Source organism: Rana temporaria, chromosome 3, assembly GCF_905171775.1.
Source record: "Rana temporaria chromosome 3, aRanTem1.1, whole genome shotgun sequence".
Lineage (NCBI taxonomy): Eukaryota > Metazoa > Chordata > Amphibia > Anura > Ranidae > Rana > Rana temporaria.
This window is the reverse complement of record NC_053491.1, coordinates 195,589,164-195,615,646: the sequence shown is the minus strand read 5'-3', so window position 1 is coordinate 195,615,646 and position 26,483 is coordinate 195,589,164. Positions and strand designations below refer to the sequence as shown.

The following is a 26,483-nucleotide window of genomic DNA, read 5'->3' as shown; positions in this document are numbered from 1 at the left end:
AAAAAAAAAAAAAAAGAAAGGAAGAAGGATGATCATTCATCCGATTATCTCATTGTGTGTACCAGGCATTATACATAATTAGCCACTGTATAATATACCATCTTTTTCCAAACAATATTAACAGTATATTCACTATCTGTGCCAACTATCAGAAAGGTACACAACAATATATTTACAGCAAGGAAGAGAACATATCCCCTTTATTATTGTAATAGATTACATTTTTTATACAATGATTTCACCAATTGCCAACTCCACTTGTTGTGTCATTGCTGAATCTCAGTCTTCAGTAAATGAACAGCAACAGAACCACTTATTGATGTCTAGGACATTGAGGTAGCAATTCCAAAGGATAATAAAGGTCTAATCTTGACAATCTTACAGGCAGAGTAATGCGAGTCTAAAGCAAGTGGGAGGTTTACAGTGGAATGCACACAATAGGTCCTTTCATACAAACACATGTAGAGCATTTGACAATCCTTTAAGAGCCAAAATCAACAAGCATTTTAAACTTGTTTTTGTGCTTTAGATCGTCACTATCATTCTTTAGAAAACAGACCTAAAATAATGCCAAGCATGGAAAGGCAAGGTCTTCAAAAAACGTTATGTAATACATCGCATTTTTTTAAATTCGCCTTTCATTGCAACATTCTATTCTAAAAAAACTGTTTGAAAAAAAGGAGTACAGAGACAGAAAATAAAAATTACCAAAAAGGTTTAGAATTACTAATCTAAATACATAAAGTGGGCCTTCGTGTTAGGTTGTTAAAGATTTACAACAATTTTGGGCGTTGTGCGTGGTGGTAAAGCGTCAGTATTTTTAGCGGCGCTTTCCCGCCAATTTCGCTGCGCTATTCGGCCGCTAGCAGCCAAGAAAGGGTTAAAACCGCCCGCAATGCGCCTCTGTAGAGGTGCATTGTCGGCGGTATAGCCACGGTGTCCCATTGATTTCAATGGGCAGGATCGGTATACACACACACACACCACTCCTTCACCGCTCCAAAGATGTGGCTAGCAGGACTTTTTTTACCGTCCTGCTAGTGCACCGCTCCAGTGTGAAAGCCCTCAGGCTTTCGGTTCGGTTCGCAGTGCGAACTGTGAAATGGTACAGGAATCGGAACGTATAGGTGTGATCACTAATTCTAACCAATTCCAGCGTGGCCCGAAAAAAATGTGAGAACCTGGGCTAAGAGTCCATTAACACAAAGTATGTGTACCACCAACAACAAACTTTTTTTTTTTTTTTTTATCCTTCTTGGCCTGTTACCTATTAAGTTCCATAAACTTTTTTTCAGAAAAGCAGCCATCTAAAAACACAAAAACCGAATAGATTATCACTTGCCAGTCACTAAATGTGGTGGCTGCACAAGTTATTATATATATATTTTTTTAAACATTTTATTAATTTATATCATTTTCCTTCCACGTCACAATTTTGTGCGACTTTGTGGTGGTCTATCACAAATTTCCAATAAAATACATTTACATTTTTTGTCTTAACATTTCAAGGGGTATGAATACTTTTTCAAGGCACTGTATGTGCATGTGAATGGAGATTAGATCCATTCTTTAAAACATTTCTAAAGTTCTAAAGCAGTGGTCTCCAAGCCCCGGGACCAAATGCAGCCCTTAGCATACCCTTATCTGGGCCTTGGAGCACTATTCCCTCCACTGAGACCAACAATGGGTCAATAATGTTCTGCACTAACACCAACAATGAATGCACTATCACTCCCAATGAAACCAACAATGGGGCACTAACATTTCCCCCTAATAACAAAGATGGGACATTGTTTACTCCCAGGGAATTTGTCTCCCACTGGCCATGGTCCAGCCCCCTAAAGTCTGAAGCTCATTAAACTGGCCTTTTGTTTAGAAAGTTTGAAGACCCCCATTCTAAAGCATCAATACAAAAAAAACTTGATGGATGTCCACAGATACCATGTATTCCCCTGGTCTCGGAGAGGAATTCCTGACCCTGCAAATTTGAAATTAAAGCCAAAACAAAAAATAAAGTTTATTGCATCTGGTCAATCCTTAAATGTGGTGGCTGCATATATTTTCCTTTGTAGGCTTTTATATCCTTTTATTTTCAGCTGGTGATCTGGCCAGTAACACATTTCCAGTCTTTGGGTGTGTCTACTCCACTGGATGAAAAAATCAGACACCTTGGACAGCAGCTATGCCAGTCTGGGGACAGGGTAGCGTTGGATGCACTAGCAGATATAGATTTTAGGCCGTTGCAGCAACAGTTTTTTTTCCCCCTTTTGGGGGGAACCATTTAAAGCATCCTGTCAGTGTTAAATGGTTTGTCTCAACTGTCTGACACTTTTGCTGGATAGTTTGGTTTAGTTAATGGAAGTTGAAAAATAACAGACTTGCTGGCAGAACTACCAGAGGGAAAAAAAGCCTAAAAAGGAAAACGAATGCAACCACCACAATTAAGAATGAGTAAGTATATACATTTTTTGTTTTTGGGTTTAATACTACTTTAAAAAAAAAGTACAGTCACCTAAACAGGCCAATAGACTTCACCTATCAGACCAGTCTAAGATGAATTCTGGTTGGTAGTTGGGGATGGTGAAAGTTCCACATTATACAGGAATAAGCATGCAAACGTCAGCACATAATTCTACAGAAAATCACTTTGATAACTTGCTGACTAAACTACACAGCCTTTCCAGAAACAAATATGTACCAATTGTAAGTACTCCCACAGTATTGGTGGTATGATGTCCTGTAGACATATTGTTTGATGCACAGGAAAGGAATGTCCAAGTTAAGTAGTGTGTACAACATTCTTGTACTGGAAGGCTGTAGCTTCATGGCAATTTAGCATCAGCCATTGTTGACATGGGAATAAGTAACTAGGTCACATTCCACACTTCCCTGCACATGCCTATGTGCTGAATACAGTCTCTTGGGGCAACAAGCTACAACATCATCCGGCTATTCCTGTCTTCAAATATATTTTCTTACAAGACTGATAGAATCCTGAAAAATGTATTAGCTTCATAGCGCAAAGCTGCAAACATTGGTGACCAGTAAAAAAAAAAGAAAAGAAAGTCTAGTTACTCTGTTTGGGTCCTTGACGATATCCAACATGAATGACATAAAAGATCACACAACAAATATTAACATTTTGAAAATTAGAATATAATGCAAAAGTTTATTTATTTAACTAATGCAACTTAAAAGTTGAAACTAATATATTAGATATATATCAGAAAATTTGAATATTGTGAAAAGGTGCAATATTCTAGGCTCAAAGTGTTCCACTCTAATCAGCCAATTAAGCCATAACACCTGCAAAGGGTTCCTGAGCCTTTAAATGGTCTCCCTGTTTGGTTCAGTAGGAACCACAATCACGGGAAAGACTGCTGACCTGACAGTTGTGCAGAAAACCACTATTGAGGCCCTCCATAAGGAGGGAAAGCCTCAAAAGGTAATTGAAAATTTGGATGTTCCCAAAGTGCTGTATCAAAGCACATTAATAGGAAGTTATGTGGAAGGGAAAAGTGTGGGAAAAAAAGGTGCACAAGCCGCAGGGATGACCGCAGCCTGTAGAGGATTGTCAGGAAAAGGCCTTTCAAATGTGTTGGGGACTTTCACAAGCAGTGGACTGAGGCTGGAGTCAGTGCATCAAGAGCCACCACAGACGGATCCTGAACATGGGCTTCAAATGTCATATTCCTCTTGTCAAGCCACTCCTGAACAACAAACAACGTCAGAAGCGTCTTTCCTGGGCTAAAGAAAAACAGACCTGGTATGTTGCTCAGTGGTCCAAACTCCTTTTTTCTGATGAGAGAAAATTTTGCATCTCATTTGGAAACCAAGGACCCAGAGTATGGAGGAAGAATGGAGAGGCAGACAATGCAAGATGCTTGAAGTCCAGCGTGGAGTTTCCAGTCTGTGTTAATTTGGGGAGCCAAATCTGCTGGTGTTGGTCCACTGTGCTTCATTAAAGCCAGGCTGTCTACCAGGAGATTTTGGAGCACTTAATGCTTCCTTCCACAGACAAGCTCTATGGGAATGCTGAATTCATTTTCCAGCAGGACTTGGCACCTGCCCACCTTGCCAAAATCACCAAAACCTGGTTCAATGACCGTGGGATTACTGTGCTTGATTGGCCAGCAAACTCACCTGACCTGAACCCCATAGAGAATCTATGGAGCATTGCCAAGAGAAAGATGAGACACATGAGACCGAACAGTGCAGAAGAGCTGAAGGCCGCTATTGAAGCATCCTGGTCTTTCTTAACACCTCAGCAGTGCCACAGGCTGATGGCTTCCATGCCACGCCACATTGAGGCAGTAATTGCTGCAAAAGGGGCCCGTACCGAGTACATATGCATGCTTATACTTTTCAGAGGTCTGATATTGTTCTATGTACAATCCATGTTTTATTGATTGCATGTAATATTCAAATTTTCTGAGATTGTAGATTTGGGGTTTTCATGAGCTGTAAGCCATAATCATCACAATTATGACAAATCACGGCTTGAACTATCTTGCTTTGCATGTAATGAGTCTATCTCATATATTAGTTTCACCTTTTAAGTTGCATTAGTGAAATAAATGAACTTTTGCATGATATTCTAATTTTTCGAGTTTCACCTGTATGTCCAGTGTATGTTTCATGGCAAAATACTTGTATGCAACAGTAAAACTCAATTGGATATCACATTTTTACATGAAACTTTTAAACATTGTACATTTTATAACATTGTTCCAGCTTAACATAGCACAGCTACTAAGGGTCACCTTGGAGTTGTATAGCTTTTATAAATGCACTCAATGGAGAAGCACATATTGCCAACAGAAATCACTAACCACACCAAATTGATTTGCTAGACTGTGCTTAAAAAATAATTAAAGAAAGCATAAACGTGCCCATATTTTCACTACAAGCTCTATATTCTCAGGACATTTTGGTCAAAGGTTGGGGATTGTTACGAGAATGCATTTCTAATGTGTTTCTCATAGTGGGTACACAACTACCTTAAAATATGTTCTAATTAAGAGTAATGTTCTTTCATGTGCTACAATAATCTCTCCATATGTAAAAAAAAAAAACATTCCCAATTATTAAATAAGATATTGGATTTTTGTTGGAAATAGACTTCATAAGAGAGTTAAAAATAGAGTTTTTTAACAGATGACATTTTTTTAACCTATAACAGAATAATAAAGAAACAAAATCGACAAAAAAATTAATATCAGAGGCTTCATATTGCTATACCATGCTATAAATGTTAATGCATACTACGTAAAGCCATTATAATTAAAATTATTTTTACTGTGGGTAGCAACTCACAGCAGAAACACATTCTCACCTCTAATCTACAGATTCTAAATATACTGTAATTTGACATGTTATTAGATTAGAAGCAGCATGACTGACAACCATGCATTTGTACCAACTTCTCATGAGTTGAATTTTAGGGAATAACTAGCTAAACTAACTAGCTAAATCCTTAACTACAATAGCGAATAGCGAATTAAAGCTGGTCATACATGGCTAGCCTAGGTTCACATTGCAGCGATTTGGCATGCTAATTGACACATTGGCACTGTCCGAATCTATGTGACGCCAACTTTGCAGCGCCGCACCGATTCCCAAAAGTAGTTACTGTACTACGATGACGAGTGCGATTTATATAGACATCTGTGCAGCAACCCGCACAGATGTCTCTGAAATCGCCCCCGAAGTCGGGACTGACATGCGCAAATTAAATTGCGCGAGTTCAGCTGAACTTGCACGATTTCAATCCCGCTGTCAGTGTGAACCTGGGCTAAGGGTTTTTTTGTTCAGTCACTGGGAGAAACAAGTTGAATGGAGGAATCTCCTCCGAAACTTTGTATTACGACAGTGGCACCCACAACTATCACAATACACTCATCGTTGGCTGCTGACTGATGGAAATGTCATGTCCCTTTGACAGACGTCGATTAAAAGGACTTGTGACAAGTGAGGGGGCTCACAACCTTATTAAAAGTTGGCTGGTCCCTACCGGACCAGCCAACTTTCAATCAGTGTGCCGTCAGTAGTTGCTCTCGCCTCTGTACAAGCCTACCTCTCCAGTCAACCATAACAAGCAGCCTGTGAGCAATCAGAATACTGAAGAAATGTTAAAGCCCAATTGAACTTTCAGTTTAAATGAAAACATATCTCAGTTGGATCAAAGCAAAAGGTGTGCAAAATGTTAGTTTTTTTTTTTTCTTACGAGACCACAGCCTGTCTTGCAGACCCTTTGCTCTTCAATCAGAAAAGAGCCTGTGCAGGAATATAGGTCTGGCCCTATGGGGTGTGTGTTGTACTTTTTTGCAGTGAAACCACATCTTCCCTACAAACAGCAAGGACATTACTCTGCAGGTGTTGACAAATGACAGACTTTTCTACTTAGGATGTGTCTGCTTTAAAAAGAAAGCAAACTGTAAAACACTGAAAACCTTTTGTTGCACCTGAAATGTGTTTAGTTATTTTATACAGCACCTTCAATAATGTGTATCACTACCCCCGTAGGAGCTGCTGGATTAGATTTGGGCCTTGCACGTTACCTCAACATTTGTTGTCTAGGGGAAAGAAGTCTAAAGAACTCCAATGTCCACACAAGTTGTAAAACCTTTAGCTGTTAGGTTTATTTTTCTCATAACTTGCAAGAAAGTAGAAGGATGAAGGAGCAGGGGAAGGTTCAGGCGCATAGTACAGATCACTGGGGAAAAACGTCTAAGTTCCAAAGAAGTCACTCACCACTTCCTCTCGAGTGGGTATTGCTCACCCGGATAGGCCCCTCTCACCTGGCCTAGCAGCAGGAATGAAGCACGAACTATGATCAATAACAGTTTCTGCCACAGACTGGTTGCCACAGGCTGGTTGCAAGCAAAAGTGAACAGTCCAGAGTCCTCTACCACAGGATTTGGTACCCAAACTTCTAGTCATACAGTTTAAGAGCCTTTAAGCCGAGCCGGTGAAACTGTAGGGTAACATGGATTGTAGATCACCCGTTAACAGAGTTACCAGGCCTTTCCCGAGACATCAGCCTTCTGCTTTGTCCCATCCTGGGCAGGTCCTCCCCTGGTTTCCTCCATTAATTAAGTAGCTTCCTCTCGTGAGACGGACAGCTCAGGATCACTTGAAATCATAGGCCCCAGTCAAGATGGCTGGGCTTACTTGGTAGAAGTACAAACTCGGGCCAACAATGGCCCGGAGGCCAAACGACCATCACAGACCCCGAGGCAGAGCTTCTCACAACATGGCGTCTGTCCCTTAAGTTCACTTCCTCAGCATGCCCAGCGGGGAGACCACTCCCACTGGGCTGCACCCCGGAAAAGACACCCAATGCACCGTAGCCTGCCTGAGTTCCAACATTGGCAGGTGGTGGTATCGCCACCTACAGGCAACAGTGGGAAAATCCCTCCAAGCACAGCCACAGCCAGAACAGAGGCCGATTTTGTATCAATAATCAAAGTCTAAGCCAATTATCAGCTCAGACACCCACTAAATTCAACATAGCGCCAGGTCATCAGGAACAGGGCACTATATAGGCTTTAAGGCTATCACCACTGGACTGCATTGGCCAATAACATGCCATCACAAGGAAAAGACAGACAGCAATAAGTCCTTGTGCTTCCAAGCACCCCTTTTCCAAATGGGACACTCCAAACCCAATATGCATTACTTTTGAGGACTGAATATAGTACAAAGGGGTTCTATAAAAAAAATCTGAAAACCTTTATATACTGGAAATGGATGTATAGGTAGACCACAAAAAAACTGTCCAAGTTATTTTCAGTTAAGTTGTTTACTAATAAGTTAAAGAAAGGTTAAGATCACACACACACAGTATGTAAACCTGCTCTAAGAGATAGCACATGGATGATATGAAAATCATAGAGCAGTTTATAAAGGTTTCAGCCACATACACATAGGCCTAATGCCTAGTACACACGATAGGATTTATCTGCGGATACGGTTCTCCGGACCGTTTCCGCGGATAAATCCTCTGAGGATTTTGATCCGATGGAGTGTACACACCATCGGATCGAAATCCGCGACGAATTCCCATCGCGATGACGTGTCGCGCCGTCCCTGCGATGATGACGTGGCGACGTGCGCGACGCTGTCATATAAGGAATTCCACGCATGCGTCGAATCATTACGACGCATGCGAGGAATGGGTTCGGACGGATCGATCCGGTGAGTCTGTACAGACCACCGGATCGATCCGCTGGAGCCGATTCCAGCGGATAGATTTCTTAGCATGTGTACGATCCGCTGGATCGTACACACCAGCGGATCTATCCGCTGAAACCGATCCGCGGATCAATCCTCTCGTGTGTACGGGGCCTTAGAGAGACAGACAATTATTTGCCGTAAGTAAAATAAGAAATATCAAATTTTGTCTATAGCTGGCAATGAAATTCCAAGAGATTTCCTTTTTATTTGTATTGTCCTGTACAGTCCTGATCAAAAGTTTAAGACCACTTGAAAAAATTGCAAAAAAATCATATTTTACATTGTTGGATCTTAACAAGGTTCCAAGTAGAGCTTCAACATGCAAAAAGGAAGAAATGAGAGTGAGACGAAACATTTTTTGAGCATTCAATTAATTGAAAATAACGAATAAACTGAAACAGGCTGTTTTTCAGCTGATCCAAATTTTAGGACCACATGCTTTTTAAAGGCCAAATCTGTGCAAAGATGTGGATTCATTGTCATTCTCTGTCAGGTAGTCACACGTTGTGATGGCAAAGGCAAAAAAAGTTCCCTTTTTGAACGTGGTCGGGTTGCTGAACTGCATAAGCAGGGTCTTTCACAGCGCGGCATCGCTGCTGAGGTGGGACACAGTAAGACAGTCATTTGGAATATCTTAAATGATCCTGAGGGTTATGGAACAAAAAAGTCAAGTGGAAGACCCCAAAAAATATGTCACCAGCACTGAGCCGGAGGATCCAATTGGCTGTCCGTCAAGACACTGGACGATCCTCGACCCAAATTAAGGCCCTTACTGGTGCTGACTGCAGCCCCATAACCATCAGACGGCATCTGAGACCGAAGGGCTTCAAAAACAAAAAACGTCTTCAAAAACCTCATCTCCATGAACGCCACAGAACTGCTCGTTTGGACTTTGCAAGAGAGCACCAAACATGGGACATTCAAATGTGGAAGAAAGTTTTATTCTCTGATGAGAAAAAATTTAACCTTGATGGTCCTGATGGTTTCCAACGTTACTGGCATGACAAGCAGATCCCACCTGAGATGTTTTCTACGCGCCACAGTGGAGGGGGCGCCATAATGGTCTGGGGTGCTTTTTCCTTCAGTGGAACAATGGAGCTTCAAGAAGTGCAGGGGCGTCAAACGGCCGCTGGCTATGTCCAGATGTTGCAGAGAGCATTCCTCATGACTGAGGGCCCTCGTCTGTGTGGCAACGACTGTTTTTTTCAACAGGACAACGCTACAGTACACAATGCCCGCAGGACAAGGGACTTCTTCCAGGAGAATAACATCACTCTTTTGGCCCATCCTACGTGTTTCCCTGATCTAAATCTAATTTAGAACCTTTGGGGATGGATGGCAAGTTTACAAAAATGGACAACAGTTCCAGACAGTAGATGGCCTTGGTGCGGCTGTCTTCACCACTTGGAGAAATGTTCCCACTCACCTCATGGAAACGCTTGCATCAAGCATGCCGAAACACATTTTTGAATGGATCAACAATAACGGCGGAGCTACTCATTACTGAGTTCATGTTTGGAAGTTGGATTTCTGTTTTGGGGGGGTTTCATTTTTTTTTTTGGAGGTGTGGTCCTAAACTTTTGGTCAGCTGAAAAACAGCATGTTAGAGTTTATTCATTGTTTTCATTAAATTGAATGCTCAAAAAATGTTTTGTCTCACTCTCATTTCTTCTTGTTGCATGTTGAAGCTCTACTTGGAACCTTGTTAAGATCAAACAATGTAAAATATGTTTTTTTTGCCATTTTTCAAGTGGTCTTAAACTTTTGATCAGGACTGTATATTTATACTTTATTTACGTCTTGTTGGTGCTTATGGCATTAGCCCACATCACTGCTTTGCGCTTACATGCCAGGCCTGAACATCTATCTGTTCTGGAGCCATTTAAAGCACATAAACTACTCATACCAAACAGCAGGGTGGATAAAAATATATATATATATATATATTTCTTGAAATTAAATTTATTTTAATGAAATGCTTTTGGAGTAAAAAAAAAAAACTGAAATCTGAAAATAGTTATCTATTTAAGATACAGTGGAACCTCGGATTGCGAGTTACGCAGTTAACAAACGTTTTTCAATACGAGTACTACGTTTTTAAAAATCCTAAACTCGGTTTGTGAAGACTCGGAAATACTGGAAAGACTCGGAAATACTCAGTTTCTGAGGTTTGCAGAGGCTCTCCGACTCCCCCCACCTCTGACCACATGCTGTATTGCATGCCATTGAAGTCAATGCGGAAATCTTTTTTTTTCGTTTCCATTGACTTTAATGGGGAAACTCGCTTTGATATGCGAGTACTTTGGATTACAAGCTTTCTCCTGGAACGGATTATGCTCGTAATCCGAGGTTCCACTGTACATTAATAATTTAGTTTATTCAGCATGAAAAATGGAGCTTAGTTATGTAGCATGAGGCTGTATATTCTGCAATATTTAAATTTTTAGTAAACAAATTTAATGAATCCAAGCTCTACAAGCTGAGATAACACACACTGCATTGATGCATTCACACAATTTCATAGTAGCCATGAGATGCAACAAATTTCAGGAAAATTCCTTTATCCCACGGTTTTGCAAATTATGTACACTACAAATTGTATGATTAAATTGGTTCTGATATCGCTGTTTTACTAACCTGATAGCTTATTATTCTAAATAGGAAACGTTCATTTTTTTTTTGCAAATAGTAAAGATTTTAACTACCAGCAAGGATAAGTGTTTACATTTAAAGAGCACCTGTCATATTTTAGATCCATCATGGCAGTCCCTGTTAACAAGAATCCACTCACCTGCTGCTGCTACATCCCTCAGCTTGTTGTGTCACTACCACATAACCAGCCGCCCCATTAAAGCGAATGGGACTGTCGTGCGTCAACAGCGGGTCCGAGGAGCCACCGCTGCGGGACAGAGATGACACCTGCTCTTTAAAAATTAGGATTTAAAATAGAGTTGATTTAAATTAAGCCTTTTTACTAGTGATTTAAATCAAATCCATCCTGCCACACAGTGTGGTTGATTTACTAAAAACTAGAGAGTTCAAAAACTGGTGCAGCTCTGTATAGAAACCAATCAGCTTCCAGTTTTTTTTGGTCAATGCTTATTTGAACAAGCTGAAGTTAGAAGCCGATTGGCTACTATGCACAGCTGCACCAGATTTTGCGCTCTCCAGTTTTAGTAAATCAACCCCCACGTCTTGTTTGAGTGTGACTATTTTGGAAATACATATGTAGCAAAGGATACCCAATTGTAGAAAGGATATGCCTCCTTTTCAGTGTTAATTCAAAACATTCTAGTGCACCTCAACTTGATGTGGTTCCAGACTACACAGATGTAGTACATGATCAGCAGACTGCCTGTCAGAATGTAATATGTTGGCTATCTTTACCTCGCAATGAATTACCAGCAGGTAAAGGAACAGAACACATTAAACTTTTCACCTCGTAGCATGGTGATTAGCTGACTGTAAAGCTCACCAATTGGTTATTCAAGTATATTTATGCTATGCGCTACTTAATGTTTTGAGACTGTATTTCAGCTTCTGTATATTATTTAGGGAGTATGTAGAAAGCACCTCTCTGCAGCTGTATACTCAATTAAAAGCAGAGTCTATAACAAGCTGCAACTTTAATCTTCTTCCGCTTTTTCACACTCATTAGAGCAGACAGATTTAAACCCAGAACAGTTATTTCTTTAAGTGCATCTAGCAGCAGTAGCTGTAAATATAAAAAAAAATCCTTGTTTTACGCCAACACCCTTGTGAAAATCTCACCCACTGTAGACCTTACAGCACAACTCATCTACAGTTTTGTTTTCCAGTAGTATTCTCACAGCAGGTTTATATATTACTAGATAGTATAATGTAAAAGAAGTTTGTACCTGTGATGCTCTGTCTTCTGACTGCTAGGGAGCCATCTGGTGCCTTTGACTGGTTAGCAGACTTCGTATAAGGACCTTCATCTGTGAAAAAAAAAAAAAATCAATCATTTGACTCTTCAAGGTAGAGACTTTTCTACTTCTGACATTGTACATCACGAAAGAATCGCCAACAGTGGCGGCTGGTGCTCAAATTTTTTTTGGGGGGGGGGCGCAAAAAAAAAAAATCAATCAATTGCAGCCTCACTGTACCATCAAATGTCGCCACTGTGCCATCAAACATGCCATGACATCAAACGTAGCCACTGTGCCATCAAACGCAGCCACTGTGCCCAGCAATTGTCACCACTGTGCCCAGAAATTGTCACCACTGTGCCCAGAAATTGTCACCACTGTGCCCAGAAATTGTCACCACTGTGCAAAGAAATTGCCACCACTGTGCCCAGAAATTGCCACCAGATTGCTTCACCGTCCCCCAGCGATTACCTTTCTCGGGTCAGCCACGCTTCCTCGATGTCTTCTCAAGTCCCGCCCTCGATGTCGCTTCAGCCGATTAGGTTACCCGTAACCAGACCCGGTGAACCTGATTGGCTGAGACGAGTGTCAGTGTTAACACTCATCTCACCAGGGGGCCGGCCATCTGAATAGTGGGCGGCAGTAATACATAGAGATTCATGCATTGCATGAATCTCTATATTGTACACCTGACGGCGCAGAGGAGAGAGGGGGCGGCGCTCCTGCGCCCACTATGGACGCACCGCCGCTGATCGCCAACATGGACATATTACTTACAAAAAGAAATAGTGAGATAACAATCCAGTGCAAATGAGTGGCTTAATTAAATGCATTTGTTTATTTGACATCAAACTCTGTACATCAATGTATAATAATTTTGTCTAGCAGATCACTAGAAGACCTTTTATCAACCACATCAGTAACTCTCCTTAAAATGGTCTGCAAATAATACAGAAGAAAAAGTAAATGGAGTAAAAACTAATTTCTAAGTCAGAAAATAATCTAAAAATGGAAAAGATCCAAGTTACATTGTACGTTTTCTACATCAAATATAAAAGTATAATACCTTAAACTGGAAATCTATTCAACAGGCATGAGTTGAGGGTGTGCAAGTACTGTAAATGCATTTTTGATACAGTGAAAGGCAAACTATCACTACATCTAGAGTATTGCATCTAAATTGCATATGCTAGGTTAGGCTATTGGAGCTCGACTTATGGCTGGCAACAGGATTGCTTTACAAAGCAGATTAGTACGCACCTTTTTTCAGTGTTGCTGCCTCATGGGCTGGATGATCAAGGTGTTGAAACATAACTGGGGAGTGGCAATCTGTAGCCTTTCCTTGAACAACACAGTATTGCCTCGCTCATCCAGTCAGCAAGGAAGTAGTAACATAAAAGCAAGCATTTTATCTGTATTTGCTACCAATCCTGTAGCTGGCAAGTTGAGGCCTGCTACGGGATTGACAATGTAACATGGGCGCAACGTAGGCAGAACATGCTCAATCGCTTATCCTTGCAGTCAACATTGAGAATTGCGAATGGATCAAAAATTTCACACTTGGTTTACTATATTTCACAGATGCATATTGGGTTGTTTGTGCCACAAATCTAATACCAAAAGAGAGCTTTTTTTTCTAATTATACCACAGAAAACAAAAACATCTAATTAACAGATATGGATGGTGACGTTCTGTAACATGTTTTACAAAAGGAGAGGATAACATGCCTCCTATTTAGTGTGTAACATGTACACAAACCAGTACAAAAACTTAAACCGTGTAAAAGTTTAATCTTTTTTCATAGAATTCCTGAGTGCAAGCAAATGAAACCTGGTGAACACACCAACAAGGTGCATCCACAGATACTTATACAGTCAAATGATCTAGTTGCCCTGAGACTTAACACCTTGCAGATTGCCGTCAGCCATACACGCCATTTATCCTTGGGAAAAAGGTTGGGGGTCAGTAGAACTTAATTTTTTTTCTAGACGGTTTGATCACTCTTTCCCTGATAGTATTCATCTGGCAGGTGTTATACCATACTCATTAGTTGGTTTGATGTCCCAAAAAATATCAAGTCTAAGACTGGGATCACACTATTGCGAATTGGATGCAGAATCTCCTCATCCAATTCGCAATAGCAGGAGATTTTGACTGGCTCTCTATGGAGCTGGTTCACATATCTCCGCAGTGGGTCCGATGTGCTTCGCAAAAAAACGCTGTGTGTCTTTTGGTCCATTTCAGGTCCAAATTCAGTCAAAAATCTGGGCTGAATTCGGACTTGAAATGGTGAACCAGCACGCATTGGACCCCTGCTGTGAGCCGCATGCGGCTCATATGTGAACCGAGCCTAAAGGGTTTAAAGTGATGAACATACATTATTATTACAGGCACTTGCACAACAATAAGCAAAGTTTGTCATACTTTTTGGATCCCAGAAAGTTCTTACATAAGAAAATGGGAAATTTGCTGAGATCCCTATTCATAGGTCCCAAATGTGTTAAAGAAAAATCACCAAGTCAATTGACAGAAGAGGCCAGTATTATACAGTTTAATAATGGACATAACGGTTATGTGTACATTTTGGCTGACATCATTTTACACTTACCAGAATCCTGTATAGTTGGACTAAGACTGCAGAAAAGAGCCATCACTGCTTCTACACTTAACGACCAGTGCTATACATAGGCAGACTTTATGCAGTCTAATTCCCTGCCTCTGGTTTCTTCAAACAGTAAGGTACTATTTACAGCCCTTCTTCATTGTACATCGGTTTATCCACAGCCTGGGGTAGTCCACAGTGACTTTCAGAGGGAGTATGTGTCAAGCTGAACTATAGTGTTGGGCTGTAGATCCTCGTAAAAATCAGCCGAGAAGCAGAAAGCTTTAGGTGTTACTGTATCCTCGGCTTAGAGCCTAGGCTGCACACAGCAGTTTTAATTTAGCTCCTGGTCTCAGCATGCGAATGCTTGGCAGCTGTAACACAGATCCATTGCTGCATTGATATTCCCCCCTCCCCCTCCTGCCCTACAGCAGATTAATACGAGTAAGCAGACAAATCTCAATCAAGAAACCATGCATAAACTGTATAAACATTTCCATTTTGCATCACTTTATTATTAAAGTATCAGTACACTCCAAATCCATTTTTTGTTTTATAAGAAATATGGTGCATTCACTCATTGGCTTCCTGAATCCAACACAGAGATCTTTCTGCTGTAGTTTAAATTAATTACCTGAGCTCAGTCCAAGACTATACCCGTTTCTTGCTGTAAACCCTAGCTTAAAATGCTAAAGGAGACTTGTTTATAAAAATTACAAACATGTTATACTTACAATGGTATTGCAAAGAATGTCCCCAAAACTCCCCTTCTCTGATCCCCGCTGATGCTTTCCGCTCCTATGGGGGCAGACTCGCTCCTGAGCCAGGCTGTGTGAGTTTAAAGAGGCCCCACCGTCTCCATTCTAGATTTAACTGACAGCATCAGGAGCCAATGGCTTCTGCTACTGCTGCCACCATGTCCAGTGATGAGAGAGCAGTGATGCTGCTCTCGCACACAGTACTGGATCGAGTTTGTGCTTAGGTACGTATTAAGGGGGAACTGGCAAGAGGCTGTATCTGATGTGAACTGGTAACATTTTGCTAATACTATTAGCAGTGTGTTTAAGTTTAAGAGATTGCAGACAAGATCCAAGAGATAGAGACTGGGAACATGATACAAGACAAGGTTAGAGACTGCATTTTTCTTGAACTTTTCTTGCACTAAAGATGCCAATAATGGCCAACACTGAATTCATATTCATTTAGATTGATGATATTATTAAAAAGCCAAATATAAATACAAATATATATAAAAATAAATAAATAAAAAATAAATAAATATTTTTATAAAACTGCAATTTTTGGTTTTAGTTTTCGGAAAAGTGCATCCTGCATTTTTAGTACCAAAATTTCCATTCGGTGCACCCCTATGGTATATTTTATCCATAGGTGCGACTTGAAAGCCTTTTACCGATTACCTGTTTAGACTTACACAGGAGGTCTGGTGCAAGATTTAAGGCACTTACTCGGATGTTTGCACTGATGCATCACATGTGGTGCAACTGCTGTTTAGATATGCATGCAGAACAGATTTGCAAAGGATTGAATTGATTTTTTTTAAAATTATAGCCTCTGGGGCTCATTTCAAGTAATCCTAAAACAATTACACATTATGGATGTATTTTCAATACAAAGTTAACGGAAATCAAGACATTTCTTTAAGAAATGGAAACCAGTAAAATGTGCAATAATTAAATCAGATGACTCCACTGACCAACAGTTCTTATCCTGCAAACACTTTGTTGTCACATTGATATGGTAAAAGAAAGGGATGCAGAACAGCTTTTAGGTGAGCAATAAAACACAAGCATTAGCTGCAGCGACAGTTAGTGACTAAATGCCACAAATCTTCTGTGCTGCTGTAATACTAGTGTCACTTTTATGGAAAGTGGAGCTTTACTGTCTGTACAAGATGCTTCTTAAAACAAAGCTTGGCTGTATGCATTTTTGGCATAGATGTAAATCTTCAACAGTACCCTTATTCCAAACATTTACGAGTAATGCCAGATAGGAACACAATGTTTATTATAATTAAACAGGAGGAAAAAATATAGGGTATAATAAGGTGTCATGGGGTGGCAGGTCTCATTCAACCTACTGCTTCATGTGTATTATAACAGCAGAAACATAAAAATATATATATTTTTTGTCATACTTGCCTGTAAAATCCCTTTCTTTGAATATACTACGGGACACAGAGTTAGGCTAATATTCATTACCTACTGCGTTATACGCCATCTCCAGGTGAACGGACGCTGGTAGACAAAGTCTTAGACAGGAAGTCTGCCCCTATATAACCCCTCCCATACAGCAAGTACTTCAGTTTTGTAGCAGGCACTAAATACTCAAAAGAAGAGAGGAATCTCTGTGTCCCATGATGTAGTGAAAGAAAAGTATTTTACAGGCCAGTATGACAAAAAAAATCCTATTTTTCTTTATCATACATCACAGGACACAGAGGTAGGCTAATATTTATTACCTACTGGGATGTCCCAGAGCAATAGCCTTGAGGGGAGGGAGACACCCTGCCAAACAAAAATAGCCATTAGACTTTAAACTGTAGCCTGTAGTACACTACGGCCAAAACCTGAATCTTCGGCTGCTCTAACATCTATCTGATAAAATCTTGTGAACGTATGCACCGAGGACCAGGTAGCAGCCTTAAAAATCTGAGCCATAGATACCAGATGGCGAAAAGCCCAGGAGATTCCTACACCCCTGGTAGAATGAGCTCTTACCCTAAAGGGAGGAGCCTTACGTTTGACCATAGGCCTCAATGACCAACCAGCGGACCCAATTGGCAATGGAAGCTGTCTGCCCCTTCCGTTAAAACAAAAAAGGAGTCTGATCCTCGGATATTTGCAGATCTAGACAAATAAACTGACTGTCCAGACGACATCCAAGGAATGCAGTTGTCTCTCTGCCGCCGAACAAGGCTAAGAGAAAAAAGAAGGCAAAACAATGTCCTGACACCACCTTTGGCAAGAAGAATGGAATAGGACCCAACACCACTTTGTCATGGTGAAGAATTAGGTATGGTTTCCTACACAAAAGGGCAGCCAATTCCAACACTCTTCTAGCCGGGGTAGGAAGGCTAGCTTGCGTGACAGCAAGACAAATGAATTTCCTTGATAGGTTTAAAGACTTTGGCCCAGATTCAGGTAGGAGATACGACGGCGTATATCCAGATACGCCGTCGTATCTCTGAGTGTGAGGGGTCGTATCTTGGCGCCTGACTCAAAGAATCAGATACGCCAGAATTTGTCTAAGATACGACCAGCGTAAGTCTCCTACGCCATCGTATCTTAACTGCATATTTACGCTGGTCGCTAGGGGCGTGTACGCTGATTTACGCCTAGAATATGTAAATCAGCTATATACGCCCATTTATGAACGTACATCCGGACTTCTCAGTACAGATACGCCGTTTACGTTAGGCTTTTTCCGGCGTAAAGTTACCCCTGCTATATGAGGCGCAGCCAATGTTAAGTATGGACGTCGGGCCAGCGTCAAATTTTCCGTAGTTTGCGTAAGTCAGTCGCGAATAGGGCTGTGCGTCATTTACGTTCACGTCAAAAGCATCGGCTTTTTGCGGGTTAATTTGGAGAATACGCACTGGGATACTTTCACGGACGGCGCATGCGCCGTTTGTAAAAAGCGTCATTTATGTGGGGTCACAATAAATCAACATAAAACACGCCCACATTTTCCACATTTAAATTAGGCGGACTTACGCCGGCCTATTTACGCTACGCCGCTGCAACTTTGCTTTGTGAATACTGCACTTGCCTGTCAAAGTTGCGCAGGCGTTGCGTAAATAGGATACGTTACGCCCGCTCACAAATACGTGCTCCCTACGTGAATCTGGGCCATTGTCTAACTGTGTCCATTCACCTAGAGATGGCGTATAACCAAGTAATTAATGAATATTAGCCTAACTCTGTGTCCCGTGATGCATGATAAAGAAATAAACGTTGAAAATGTATGTTTAATCGAAAAATCTGCCATCTTCAAGAGCTAGGTTTATAGAGTCTGATTTAGTGTTCATTCCAGTGTGTTTTTTATTTTGCCTAGGAAAGTAAATTTTTCACAGTACCTAATTATTACTTTATATGCTTTTTTTTATGTGGTATTGCAATCATTACGTAGTCAATGCACTAAAAACTTTGGTAAGTGCTACAGAGTTAAACCACTTGACAGTTTAATGAATCTCTCAGGGACTCCATTAACTAAATATGTGTGCTTGAGGTTATAGGCCTACATACTTTTAGATTCATGAGTAGACCCCACTCAACCTGTTACATTTATTTTATATTATGGAAAATGCTACAGGAGGTAAAAAGGAACACAAAAAGGTAGCCAGAGACACCAAAACGCCTTGTTAGACATTAACAAATGGCAGAAACATCTAATTTCTGGAGTATTTAAGACAAGTAAAATCTGGGGGCTGAAGAAGCCTACAGCTATTAAAAAAATAACTTTTGGGTTGGCTTATCCTTTAATATATGGCACTACAACAGTACAGCACACTTGGTAGAAAATCCTGAAAATGTGCAAAGATCTATATGCTCTGCTGTCACTGCAAATACATGAAAATAAATACATTAATAGCACACAACCAAAGCCCAGCTTTAGATGGTTGCCGCAAAGCCACGTCCCACGTCTCGGGGACGTGGCTGTGCGGCAACCATCTGAAGTGAGGGTGTGACGTATCAAGGCCGATCAAGGAAGCAGAGATCCAGGAAGGAACAGAGGGGAGGTGGTGAGCGATCAGTTGACACCTTGGGTCTGATGTGACCAATATACTCGGTTTTCGGTTCATCTCTGAACGAGTGCTTGCTGTGCAGTGTATTGCTCTATTTTTTGAGATTCATGTGCTATATTCATGTGCTATATTTGAATATTTAAGTGTGCTATTAAACCGATTTTACGGTATCACGCTATTTTGAGCACTTCTTTTATTTACATGCAGAGTTTTCTGGCAAGGAATTGGTTGGAACTGGGATTATCTGCTATACCTACCAGTGAGGTCTTTTTGTACACGTTTACTCGCCAAACACGAGAGTGTAAGGCAATTTGAGTTGGTGAGTTTTGCATCTGAAGGGAGAGGATTCACTGACACCGGGTGTGGTGGAAGATTGGAAGCTATTATCATTATTTTTTCACAAACTTACTTGATGTGTTATATGGACTTATATTTAATTAATATTTAAAGACATTTATATATTTTTTTAATTTGTGCACATATTCACTTTTGTCACATGGTGATGTTTATGGACATTAGCATTATTTTTGAATACCTGTGAAAACGGATATTTTATCTTACATTGTTTACAGTGCTGCTTATATTTTATTACACAAATTTTTGGGGTTTTAGAATATGTTTTTCACTCTGTGCTTCACACTCTTTTGCCAATTTGATTAACATTATATGTGCATAAGCGCAGTGGTGGGAACACAGAAAGGGCGGATTCATCTTTGTTACCATTATTTACATTTTTTTTTCCTTCACTGATGTGCGCTGATGGGGCTGTACTGATGGGCACTGATAAACAGCACTGGTGGGCACAGATCATTAGGGACTGCACTGATAATCAGGGCCCTGATTATAAGTGAACATGTCCCTTTTAGAGAATCCGGTTATCGGCTCCCTACTTCTCAAATATATAATCTATCAACACAGACTGAATTAGACTATCTTGTTGATATAAAACAGAATATTTAAAATAAGATTTTAAATCCATTAAATTTTTTTTAATGGTTTTAAAATCTTATTTTAAAATCTTATTTTAAATATTCTGTTTTATATCAACAAGATAGTCTAATTCAGTCTGTGTTGATAGATTATATATTTTTCCCTGTATTAAAACACTATTGTATTGCACAATGTTTTTAAATGTAGCGAGTGCTATAATCTGCTTTTTTTGCACAGTGCTCGATGTTTTGCCTGCAATGATGTAGATGTCAACCCCCTCTTTTTTCTGTGGTTTCACTTCCTGTTTGAATGACACGCAACGGCTCTGTTATAAGCTCAGCCGTCTCCCATAGTCATTCAGAGACCCATGACTAAGTCACGTGCCTAGTGACGGAACGCGTGGGGGAGGAGCCTATGTGACGGGACTACGATCCTAGTGAGGAGACCATCACACTGAGCGGCTATCTAACTCAGAGCCTGTGTCAATCGGCGGTTTTGTGAGTTCATATACCGTCGGTGTAGTCTCTTGTCCATTGTCCTTTGCTATACAGTATTGTACTATGAGGCTTGTCCTCTTTCTTTTTCTTTTTTCCTTTATATTGGAGTTTTTCTGCTTGGATCTTTTATGGGAAAGGTCGTTGTCTGTCTAATGAGAAGCATTGAGGAGGAAACGCCAGCTGATTACCATAGGGCTGCATATGGGTTTTAACCCATAAGGAACTCATTTTATCATCTCATTGGACTTAGTATTTTTCATAAGTGTTGCTATTTATACTCACTGTGTATGATTTATATTACTAACATTCACACTGTACTCACTCAGCACTAGTTAATACTAGCGCTATCACTTATTCATTTCATATTAATTTGGTTTTGTTCACCTATTTAGATACGCAGCTCTTATTATTTGATATTTTTTGCCGTTTTTTCCACTTTTTGTTTTATATATGGTAGCGCAGTAGTACCATTCCTCTTTACATGTATGCCATATATAGATATATCTACACAGGGGAGGATTTACTAAAGGCATACAGACTGTGCACTTTGCAAATGCAGTTGTACTCATTTTTCCCAGAGTTTTGTAAATGTGGTGAAGCTTCTCTTTGTAAAAAATACCCAATCAGGTGCATGAAAAAAAAAAAAAGCATTTTTGCTTTCGCATGATTGAATGATGGAAATCAGTAGAGCTTTACCACATTTACAAATCTCTTGGAAAAATTAGTGCAGCTGCAAAATGCAGTCCATTTTCCTTTAGTATATCCACCCCACTGTGTATTCTTTAGAGCTATGCGTCCGTTTTCTTCAAAAAAATAAACCTGATAAAAAACCAGCAGAGTGTAAATTACATTTTCAAATTGTTAAACTGCACTATGGAATATGTAAAATGTTTAACGTAAAGCTGTGAAGTCAGTTTTTTTTTGATGATATTCCTGTAACTGGCAAGAACACAAGCGAGATTTTTCCAAACTTTGTCAACAAAACATTTTTGATGGTTTCCATGAACTGCATATTTGCCGTTTTCCGATTATAAGCAAAGGGATGCCTTGTTATTTAAGTACATCAAGGAGAAAATACATTTATATTCTTGGACAGTATTTATTCAAAATTTGCAAGCAACTTTGGAAATACTTTTATAACTACTGCATTCACTTCTGTAGAGAATTTCCTCGACATTCCTGAAACATTTCCTCCAGTAATTTCATTATTTTTTATTTAGTGTAGACATCAGTACAGATCTATGAAACATCAGACACATTCAGGAAGGTATTTATTCAATCGTACTACTCGGTTTTGCAAGGCGAGTGCCGATACCTTGCATGATCACTTCGACACCTATTTCTACATCAGTCAGAGCACTTCTTCTGCAATGCAAATTCATTGTCAACAATGCCTAGGGGCATTCTCATTTGGCAGGACACAAATCCTCCATTTTCTTTATCCTGCTCCAGCTAGCTGAATGTTTGAAGAGTATCCCCAGCTGAAAATTGGCTAAGTAAAAGAAACACAGATAAAGACTTCTTGAACTTCACTACAAAATATACCATGTGTTAAGAAGCCAAACACTGCCTCCAGGGATACATCTTTTGGATGCTATAATTTTCTTGCTTATATAAAGATTTGCAAAGCACAAAGGGTGTAATACTGATCTCTTGGGACGTTAGTGTCTTCACATGTCTTGTGAACACCAACTCCTGTATTTCCAATACAGATATTATCTGACAACATGCAATATTCTGACACTGGGACCATTTACAGATGCATAACCAGGAAAAGGGTACATCTATACAAAAAATGTAGTAGTATCATCTCAAACACACAACAATGGTAGCAAACAAACTACGTCAATCTAAAAATAATAATAATTTATGACAAGTCTGCATTCACAAATATACATTGCATTTTCCTGGTGATTTTATAGAATTTTTTAGGCAATTTGAAAGCTTTTTACAAGTGTTTTTGAACATGTTTCCAGCTTTAGGCATTTATTTTCTGGACTGGGCAAGAAGAGAGGAGTTCTAGAGGAGTTTTATTTCATGTGCTTCAAGGTGCTCCCAGAGGTCTATGGGCCAAAAAATGCCTGATTGTGCTAAAAAAAATAATAGACTAGGGCATAGAGAAATGTAAACAGGCATAAGTTACAATGGGATTCTGCATGTCGCAAGTAGAAAGGTGTAGGAAAATGCACTACAAAATTTTCAACAAGTGTGAATAGGCCCACAGCTATAACACGGTACCTGGGCCAATCACAGCACCCTGTACCATGTGATTAGCGGTCACAAATGGCTAACCCATTCATGACAGTTACAATGATCTTCATTGTAACAAACAAAATGTAAAAAAAATCAAAACGACAGTACATCATACAGTGCCTTGAAAAAATATTCATACCCCTTGAAATTTTCCACATTTTCTAATGCTACAACTAAAAACTTAAACGTAGTTTATTGGGATTTTATGTGATAGACTAACACAAAGTGGCACATAAATGTGAAGCGAAAGGAAAATAAAGATTTAAAATATAAAAATACATTTTATTTAAAATAAATGAAAATACATTTAAAAAAACAAACAAAAAAAAACAGTAATTTTCAGTATCGGCAATTTTCGGTGTCGGTTTTTGGCCTAGTGTATTTCCTGGATTCGGTAGCAAAAAAAACATTTGAAAAATTTCAAGGGGTATGAATAATTTTTAAGGCACTGTAATTGATCAATTTTCAAATATATTTAACAGTTTGTAAACACTAACTTTCATACAAACCAATATTCACTTATTGTGATTTTTTTTTTGATCAAAGACCCGTCAAAATAAATTTTGGCCTAAATCTCATTGTATATGTTTTATGAGAGATAATAGAAAATAGTTGTTTTTTTAAAAATTTTAGTTTTTATTTTCTTTTATAAAGCAAAAAAAAATTAAAACACAGTGGTTGTCAAATACCACCAAAAGAAAGATCTATTTGTTTGAAAAAACAATAAAAATTTAATTTGCATACAGTATTGCATGACCACGCAATTGTCAGTTAATGTAGCGCAGTACTAAATAACAAAAAATGCCCTGGTCTTGAATTGGGTAAAACCTTCCAGAGTGCAAGTGGTTAAAGTCCACATCTGGGAGTAGCACACTTTCACTGGAAAGATCACAATATAAAGCAATGAATGCAGGTGGTATATAGTTGTTGATTTACTAAAACTGGAGAGTGCAAAATCTAATGCAGCTCTTCATAGAAACCAATCAGCTTCCAGGTTTTTAATCTTTTTTGTCAAAGCTTAATTGAACAAACAGAAGTTAGAAGCTGATTGACTGCAATGCAGAGCTACACCACATTTTGCACTCTTCAGTTTTAGTAAATCAACCCTACAGAGTCCATTAACGTGTCAACGGGAGTCCGAGCTCCATTCAGCATATGGTACTCAGGTACATTTGCACTTAATGCAAACACTTCTTACTATAGAGATGGCCATTTTAATTTGATGGAAACCTGATTAAATGACTGAAGATCAGCTCTTTTTAACAGGCTAAAGGGATGAAAAAAATGACATTTAAAATATCTTGCTACTCTTCATGGCAAATGATAACCATTTTGCAGCATATTTCAGAATCGTTCTGCATATCTTTAAAACCAGCTTCAGTAATTTAGAAGCTTTTGAGAGGTCTTAAATTTTCTGACTTGCCAAAAGATGTGCATATCATTTTTACTGTCATTGTCACTAGTGTTTCCATTAGCCTAGGTTAAAAAAAAAAAAAATTACATACATTCAAACTTAATTTACTAAAGGAAAAAAGAATGGTTTGTATCCTATCAAGTCCTGTAAAGCAAGAACATTAAAGGGATCATCAAAAGCAAACTCAAAGGCATGGTTAATGTAGAGGTAGCTTAGATCTAAAAAGATAAAAAAAAAGGGAGATCAGAAAAAAAATATATATATTTTTGTGTTTAATGTGATATATGATATGTTGATTCAAAAAATCGAGCTTCAATTTGCAGTTATATGGAAAGCTCCTCAAAGTGTTATGTGAAACAAAAAATTGTTACAGTGCACTTGGGCATCTTATCTCCAGTCCTTACTGGTAAAAAGTCATCTTTCTCCTTCCACACATGATGTGGATGCCTGCACTTGAGATACTGAAACTCTCATGTTCAATTTTAGAACATCCAATCATTTTTTTTTATTGCTGTATACCCTGCTTCTGTTTTAACAATGCTCTACACACTGGTTGAGTGAAGGGCTTTTTTGGTTCCTTGGTTTGAACCATCCGCTATGAATATTTACTTTCACTTTTGATTCTGTGACACCAGAGAAAAAATCCAGGTTCATTGAGACAGCAGGGGTTGTAACCTTTAGTCATCCAAATGTTTTTTTTGTTCTAGTGTTCCCATTTTAGATATTTTTTATCACTTAGGGTACTTTCACAGGGGCAGTTTTAGCCCTATAAATCGCCTCTGAAAAAAGCCTCAAAACCGCCTCCCATTCATTGCAATGGGTCTTCTCACACTGGGGAGGTGTGCTTGAGGGACGCTACAAAAAGTTCTACAAGCAGCATTTCTGGGGTGGGGGTTGAGAGCGCTGTAAATAATGCCCCCAAAATGCCCCTGCCTATTTCAATGAATAGGCAGTGCTTCCAAAGTTCCAGCTTCCAGAAGTGCCACAAAATTAGTCTGTTTTTCAAGGTCACATTGCCTTAAATAAAACGGCCGGCTAGCACCTGAAAACCGCTGCAAAAGAGCCGCTAAAGCACGGAAAAAACGACTGCCGTTTTAGCTGCGCTCTGGTGTGAAAGGGATCTTACTGAACTTTTGGTCCAATGTCACTTTCGTAATCCAATGTGAAAATAAATGTGTGGTAAGTTTCCCCATACAAATAAGAGGCTAGGTTGATGAAGTTAGCCTTAAGACTGCATTCACACCCGAGCGGTTTCAGCTCATAAACCGCTTGTAAAATGCCTGAAAAAAACGCCCAACAAGCAAAATCCCATTAATTTCAATGTCACATGTTCACATCTCAGCTGAGCATCTGAAGCAAAACGCCTGTATTTTCTTTTTACATTGGTGGCCTGTGCGAAATCGCAGCAATAATCGCAGTAAAATTGTGCGACGTTGAAACACTCAGGTGTGAATGTAGCCTAAAGTATAACTAAAAGGCAACATTTTATTCTTAGTTTTTGATACATTGGAGAGGCATTAGAACCGGTCAGCTTTTTTTTTTTCTCAGGGAGAATTGCCCTCTTTATTTGGTATTATCTTTCACTGTTGGTGTTAAGGGGAACAGGACAAATTTTGTGCCGTCTTCAGAACAGTAATAAAGGGGAAATCTTGGGGGACACTAGATCTAGTAAGAAACAAGGATTCCCTTAAAATTTCCTCTCATTTTCTGTTTTGGCTATGTTACGGGAAGTGAAAAGAATCCTCACCGATGGCCAAGAAAACTGAAAGGGGTTATAATCATCCCTTCTATAATGAAAAAAAAAGTATTTGGTTATACTTTAAAAAAAAACACTAAGTTGTGATGTACCAGCTCTTAAAACTCTCTCATAAGGTTACAAAAAATGTGAAGATC

The 26,483-nt window shown here is 39.4% G+C and overlaps 1 protein-coding gene across 16 annotated transcripts in view; it reads right to left on the bottom strand.

Moving 5' to 3' along the window:
- The window catches only part of GRIP1 (glutamate receptor interacting protein 1), a 713,137-nt gene that overhangs the window by 251,802 nt on the left and 434,852 nt on the right, over positions 1-26,483 (bottom strand). For 15 of the 16 annotated variants that reach the window (XM_040344055.1, XM_040344049.1, XM_040344050.1 and 12 more), the window contains exon 2: positions 12,117-12,197. In XM_040344055.1, coding sequence (XP_040199989.1) covers positions 12,117-12,197 — 81 coding nt within the window. Of the gene's footprint in view, positions 1-12,116; positions 12,198-14,737; positions 15,015-26,483 lie in introns of those variants that run through there. The other variant, XM_040344057.1, reaches the window with a different exon arrangement.